The 7,658-nt window shown below is 35.1% G+C and overlaps 1 protein-coding gene across 3 annotated transcripts; it reads left to right on the top strand.

Moving 5' to 3' along the window:
- The first annotated feature begins 2,879 nt into the window (after positions 1-2,879).
- Positions 2,880-7,207, top strand: LOC113641553 (Sjoegren syndrome nuclear autoantigen 1-like). 3 transcript variants are annotated; one of them, XM_027144338.1, is made up of 4 exons: positions 2,880-2,935; positions 4,123-4,212; positions 5,756-5,955; positions 6,981-7,207. In XM_027144338.1, the coding sequence occupies exons 2-4, from the start codon at positions 4,158-4,160 to the stop codon at positions 7,083-7,085; spliced, it is 360 nt and encodes a 119-aa protein (XP_027000139.1). In that variant the 5' UTR covers positions 2,880-2,935; positions 4,123-4,157; the 3' UTR covers positions 7,086-7,207. The 3 variants fall into 3 exon arrangements, with proteins under 3 accessions (XP_027000139.1, XP_027000133.1, XP_027000157.1); XM_027144332.2 differs by having other exon boundaries at positions 2,903-2,935; positions 4,100-4,212; XM_027144356.1 differs by lacking the exon at positions 2,880-2,935 and adding an exon at positions 2,942-3,078.
- Positions 7,208-7,658: the final 451 nt, after the last annotated feature.

Genomic DNA, 7,658 nt, shown 5'->3' on the forward strand with positions numbered 1-7,658 from the left:
CGAACATGCTAACCACTAAGCCACCGTATGTGAAGAAATCAATCAACTTTGTGTGAAGAAATGCTGGAATGAACACATTAGTATTATAGCAGTAGTTAAGTTACATGAGGTATTGTAAAGTATTGTGCAAAACAGCAATGGACTGAAATGTGAGACAGCATGTGCAAAGAGCAAAAACAGTGTGCAAAACAGCATGTAAACAGTTTGATATGATGGTGCTATAGACATGGATGTGAATTGGAAGAGTGTGTATTTGGTGTAGGTCATTGCAGTCCATACAGTTGATCGTGTATGTGCATGTGTGTGTGTGTGTGTATTGTGCTCGGTACAGTTCAGTTCAGTTATTGAGGAGTCTGATGGCTTGTGGAAAGAAACTGCTACACAATCTTGTCGTGAGGGCTCGAATGCTTCAGTACCTTTTTTCCAGATGGCAGGAAGGTGAAGAGTGTGTGTGAGGGGTGTGTGGGGTCATCCACGTGGGATTTTCTCAGCCTTTGTAAGAAGTAGAGACGCTGCTGGGTTTTCTTGGTGATGGAGCTAAAACAGCCATCAAGCCAAACAGTGGTTAAGGTGTTGGGCTACTGATCGGAAGGTCACGGGTTCGAACCCCAGGTCCACCAAGCTGCCACTGCTGGGCACCTGAGCAAGGCCCCTAACCCTCAGTTGCTCAGGTGTAAGTCACTCTGGATAAGGGTGTCTGCTAAATGCCATAAACGTATGGTTAGTATAAGCTTTCCAACAAACTGCTGTACTAACAGCACAGTACTATTACACCTTGTAACGGCTCTGTACATTATTTCAGTTTCTTATATTCAAACATAGCTGATGATAAAGTTAACTGGACAGACTGAAACTTCGTAAACATTTCATACGTATGAAATTTGTCTCCTGTAAATCATCCATTACACGACACAAACACAACCTTTGGTTGAATCAGAAAGCTGGGATTCAGAATTTGACAGTGTAAGGATCAATCCTCACAGAAATAGAAGGAAAAAACAAAACAACCGAGCAGCCATGATACTAAATTTGCTCGTACTTTTGGGGTTTCAGGATAATAAATCATATCCCAAGAGAAAAACCTAGTAAAATGATAAAAATTTCATCTGTCTGATGTCACACAATCGCTGTTGGAACAAAAATAAACCCATTTAAATGCCCTTGACTTTTTAATTCACTGACTGAACTTTCTACAGGCTTTTCATGATTTTCAAGACAAAAACATTGTGCTTAAAGTTTTTACACCCCCAGATCATCTGAATGCCACACAGGAATACCTTCAATCAGCTGTAAGGTATGTAACCAGGTGTTTATTATGGCTTATTTGTGTTTATTTGTGGTCCATATTATCACTGATTTCAATCCTGGAAGTATTGTGTTTTACAGTAAATGCTGCATGGATCTCTGGATTTTACTGTAGGTAGTGATGGTAGATCCCAGAAAAAAACCCCAAATACTTATATTTGGATGGAATGAACACGTATAATGACATATAAATCAATTAAATTAAGTTTTATAGTTTGGTAGCTGAGAAAAACCACAACAAATCCCTTGTGTTTCTGCACACACTTGGTGAATAAAGCTGGTTCTGATTCTCATTCTGATACAGAGGTGTGCCAACATGTGCCAACCTCTCTCTAATATCCCTGATACACAATAGATAAATTGAAAAAAACTGAAACAGTTAATGGTGAGATGTTATAAAATAGATTTCTGAAGTTTTTAGGTTTTCACCGTACGAATTCACAAAGATATATGGTCTAAAATTGTCGAATTTTGTCAGGCGGAAGTTTTTATTTTTGCTGTATTCCGTATTCTCTTACTCTGATCTGCTTATATATAAATATATATATATATATATATATATATATATATATATATATATATATATATATATATATATATATATATATATATATATAGTATATATGTATTTTAACACTTCTGTGTTACCTTTATTTTGGTACCAGAATTATTCAAAAACACCCTGAGAAACCTGATATTACAGAAGAATTACAACATGTGCTATCATGAGACACAGGAGAGTCCGCCTAGAAATCCTTCTAAAATAAACCTTTCTATAACATCTCTAATACACAATAGATAAATCAGTCTTGAAACAATTAACGGTGAGATGTTATACAGTAAAATAGATTTCTGGAGTTTTTAGGCCTTCAGATAAATGAATTCACAGGGATATTCTCTCTGGAATTGGAAAATTCTGTCAGGTGGAATTTATCTGCAGCAATCTTACATGTTACCTTCATTTTGGTAAATTATTTGAAAAGAATTATTCAAATACACCTTGTAGTTCTGCGATATACTCGTTTAAATTAGAGCATGTCGTTTTCAAAAAACTGCACTGCGTCGTCCAACATCTGGACAAACCAGGGACTTATACAAGGATGCTGTTTGTGGATTTCAGCTCCACCTTCAACACCATCATCCCATGTACCCTCCAGAGTAAACTGACACAGCTCTCTGTACCCAGCTCCATCTGTCAGTGGATCACTAGCTTCCTGACAGACAGGCAGCAGCAAGTGAGGCTGGGTAAACTCTCATCCAACACCCACACCATCAGCATTGGAGCTCCTCAGGACCGCATTCTCTCCCCACTGCTTTTCTCTTTATATACAAACGACTGCACTTTTAAATACCACTCTGTCAAGCTCCTGAAATTTGCAGATGACACTACAGTCATCGGTCTCATCCAGGATGGAGACCAGTCTGCATACAGACATAATGGTTGAGCAGCTGGCACTCTGGTGCAGTCACAACAACATACGTGTATGTATGATTCAAGAGCACCTTAAAAACCACAACAAATTCCTTGTGTGTCTGTGCACACTTAGCGAATAAAGCTGATTCTGATTCTGGTTCTAAAGCAGGTGGACATATAAAGATAATCAGAACTCAACAAGGAGCAGCATCAAGTGTAAGTAGCTTCATATTTCAATTGCGGGTCCAGTTTAAATAGCATTCTCTGTACTAGCAGGACTAATGTGGATTTAAAGCCTAAGTAGTTAAGTAGCTGCAGTAGAGCAATATCATCAGCAGTTCTTCTGTTTTCAGTATCTGGTAACAAAATAACAACAATCTCTTATTGAATTCTATTTTTTCTATTCGGCCGAACTAAGATTTTTTTTCTTTTGTACATATATAAAATCCCTCTTATTTTTCATTATCATAAATAAATGCAAAGAACTTTGCCGTAGCAGTATGTACGCATGTATGTATGTATGTATGTATGTATGTATGTATGTATGTATGTATATGTATGTATGTATGTATGCATGTATGTATGTATATGTATGTATGTATGTATGCATGCATGTATGTATATGTATGTATATGTATGTAAGTATGTATGTATGTATGCATGCATGCATGCATGCATGCATGTATGTATGTATGTATGTATGTATGTATGTATGTATGTATGCATGCATGTATGTATATGTATGTATGTATGTATGTATGTATGCATGTATGTATGTATATATGTATATGTATGTATATGTATGTATGTATGTATGTATGTATGTATGTATGTATGTATGCATGTATGTATATGTATGTATATGTATGTATGTATGTATGTATGTATGTATGTATGTATGTATGTATGTATGTATGTATGTATGCATGCATGTATGTATATGTATGTATATGTATGTATGTATGTATGTATGTATGTATGTATGTATGTATGTATGTATATGTATGCATGTATGCATGTATGTATGTATGTATGTATGTATATGTATGTATGTATGTATGTATGTATGCATGCATGTATGTATATGTATGTATGTATGTATGTATGCATGTATGTATGTATATATGTATATGTATGTATATGTATGTATGTATGTATGTATGTATCTATGTATGTATGCATGTATGTATATGTATGTATATGTATGTAAGTATGTATGTATGTATGTATGTATGTATGTATGTATGTATATGTATGCATGTATGCATGTATGTATGTATGTATGTATGTATGTATGTATGCATGTATGCATGTATTATGTATGTACCAAGAGCACCATAAAAACCACAACAATTTCCTTGTGTGCCTGTGCACACTTAGTAAAGCCGATTCTGTTTCTAAAGGAGGTGGACTTGGGACGATATAAAGATAATCAGCAATGACCCAACAAGGAGCAGCATCACTGCAAGCATACATCAACGAGCTCATCAAGAGTAAGTAGCTTCATATTTCAATTGCAGGTCCAGTTTAAATATCATTCTCTGTATTATCTATGTCTTCTTTATTACTAACTTAATTTAAATAATCTTTGCTAGCAGGACTAATGTGGATGTAAATCCTAAGTAGTTAAGTAGCTCCCATAAAGAAATATCATCAGCAGTTCTTTTGTTTTCAGTATCTGCTAAAAAAATGATCCCTTATTGAATTATATTAAACCATGAAAACGTTGAATGTTCTATTTTTATAATAAATTTAATAATTTCTAACCACAAGGTTATGTTTCGCAGATCCCTTTAAAAACTACAGCACTTTTAGTTTATCACGTTCAGCCAATTTGGTCAAAATACATACATTATCAATAATATAAATAAAATTATCACTAGAATCATTAACACATACCTTGACATCTGATGATGTATTGAGACCGGGATCATTTATGTCACAATATACACTGTATTTGTATCTGAGATATCACGGGTATCATGATGTTTTTTTTTAAAATAACAATTACAAAATCTGATCCAACAGAGCTTAATTTACTTATAATTATTTTTCATGTAGTTTATTTGAGACCTTAAATAGAATTATAAGAAAAATCTATAATAAATGTTATTATAGATTATGACAAATGATTAAAACTGATCAAAAAATTGGAATTGTTTTGTATACATATATTTTTTAGTTTTTTTAATATATTTTTTTTTTGTTCAGAAAAAACACTAAATATCTATAAAAAGATATATGACACATTTTACAATTTATACAATTAATTAGACAATTTTGTGACATTACATCAGCTGCTTCCAGTGTGAAATGATTAAAAACAAAACACACACGTTTATTTGATTAATATTCAAAATATGCATGATATTTTAGAAAAGCAAGGTAGGATTGAGCTAGATTTATTAAATCTGCATGAACTGAACAGGGGTAAAATGTGATATAAAAGAGTTGAATAGATTTGCAGCACTAACTTGCACACCTTTGTCTACTAGTAATAATAATTATATAATGTTAGCATTGTCAGACTTTGGAGCTTGTTTTGGGAAAACTCTGCACATGAGACATTCTTTGATCTATTATTTTTAAGCTTTTTTGTCATTCCACAACTCCAAGTGGAAAATATTTTGATCTGTCATATTTGAATAAATACATTTTTAAAGACGTGACGTACGGCTAAGTACGTTGACCCATACTCAGAATCCGTTCTCTGCATTTAACCCATCCAAAGTGCACACACACAGAATTGAATACACACACACACCGCCATTTATGCTGCAGCGCCCGGGGAGCAGTTGGGGGGTTCGGTGCCTTGCTCAGGGGCACCTCAGCCGTGGTTTTGCTGGCCTGAGACTCGAACCCACAACCTTAGGGTTAGGAGACAAACTCTAACCATTAGGCCATGACTTCTCCCTTATATGATGGTATTACACCAGTGCACCACTGTTTTTGATGATTTTCTTCTGACTTAAGCCGCCATGTTTTATTTTCTTTCAAAGCTACAACAAGGCAAGAACTTCACTTCTGTTTCCTCAGATATAGATCAGCTGACTTTTAAAAGAGATGAGCTAAATAAGCACATCCAGCGGGAGGAAGTGGAGAAGACTCATCTTCAGCATGACATCCGTATGCTTACGGAGAGGTTAAATCGTGTGTCTGAGAGTCTGGACCGCCGCCTCGCTACACGCAATGAGCTTGATAGGACCATCGCTGAGACGGAAGCTGGGTATATAAAAGTATGGCACGAGTCTTATTCGATCATTCTCTTTTCTCTTTGGAGATTCTTTGGCGCTGTAGATCTTTAAGAACACTTTTGAGTTGTGCTTTAGATCATAAAGCTCAAAGTTTAATGCGAATGCTGCTGTACAAGTTCACAGCTTTCATTCAGACTCTTGGTAGTACACATAATCTCAGCTATTGAAGTAGACACACATTCCCACACGTGGCTGATTAAAAATCAACACAACCATGGCACGTGGGGTGGAAGACCGTGTCCCTGTGTCCCAGTTCACCTACTGTCCATCCTAAAGAGATCAGAATAAGTTTGTCTCAAATTGTTTGTTGAAATGAGTTTCCTGAAGGTATACAGTATACAGATGGCCTTCTATTTCTGGTAGATTTTTCTGGAAGTGTGAATCCGTGCACACTGATGAAGGAATTGTAGAAGAATTCTATCACAAATATATTGTTCATTATTTCTTCTTTGGAGTTTATTGCACATTACTGCAAAACCACCTGAAAATTGCCACCGCCAACAACAAGCAGTTTCCTGACTACAGTTTAAATGACAGCCCTATTTTGCACATACTATACTTACGCACATACGACCTACTATGACTTTATTTATTGTTGTACAAATACTGACATATTTATCTGCACTTGTTCTTTTGTTTTATTATTTTTTTGTACTATTTGCACTTCTGGTTGATGTTTCTGGCATTTCTTTGCTAGGTATGTCTACTATGCAATAACAATAAATTTCTATCTGTCTGTCTTACCTCCCTAAACCTGATATTTGGGTTAAAACTCTTGTTTTTCTGTGTTGGACAATTAATCACAACTTTAATTGTTAATTACAAAACGTCAGAATAATACAAGCCTCTGTTTAGGTCATTAAACATTTAGACACTATCCAATAACTACCCATATACTATTATTAATGTGCAGACCTCTCTGTCTTTTTTAAAAGTTCCTAGTTTTTTTTTTCTTACTGCATTTGCTCACTTTGTATAAATGCTAATTCCTTTTTTCCCTCTCAAAGATTCTAGAAAGTTCTGAGACTCTATTAAGTGATCTGAAGAAGGAGACCGGAAACCTCACCAAAGCGACGGAGCCTCGGAGCAACAGAGACCGTTTACCTCTGTAGCTGTATGGCTGTAATGCTCAGACACCGTACAGCATTTTACTTAGCTTTCATATCTTGATATTTTAATATTGAATTTACTTTTATGATCATACACTGAATTAAAATGGGATGTTTTTAACAAATTTTATTTCTCATGACGTTCTTTTGTTTCATGACCATCGAAAATCGTCACAGCCGACCCCATTAACCGCCTTCGATTTATTGAACATTTGCATGTTTAACAGTTTTTTTTTAATCTCCTTCAAAATCAATGACACAAATTGTACACGTAAATTCATCCCAGGACAGAAATACAAGAAAATAAAATTTAACGTACAGTACGAACAGCAACCTGTTTCCACTATGAAAATAAACAGGAAGATGTGGAGAAGTGGATGGCCTTTTTTTTTTTTTTATACCTCATACGTAAAGGCACAGGGTCCTAACCTTTTCTCTCAAGACCCCTAAACTATCATCTACTGTTAACATTTTAGCTAACATTTTTCAGACTCGCTATATATTTTCTTTTACTTACTTATCGAGCTGTTAGTGGAATGAAGCATTGATGCAAAATATCTGACAGCTATGGCAACT

This window comes from Tachysurus fulvidraco, chromosome 26 (assembly GCF_022655615.1).
Source record: "Tachysurus fulvidraco isolate hzauxx_2018 chromosome 26, HZAU_PFXX_2.0, whole genome shotgun sequence".
In the NCBI taxonomy this organism is placed as follows: domain Eukaryota; kingdom Metazoa; phylum Chordata; class Actinopteri; order Siluriformes; family Bagridae; genus Tachysurus; species Tachysurus fulvidraco.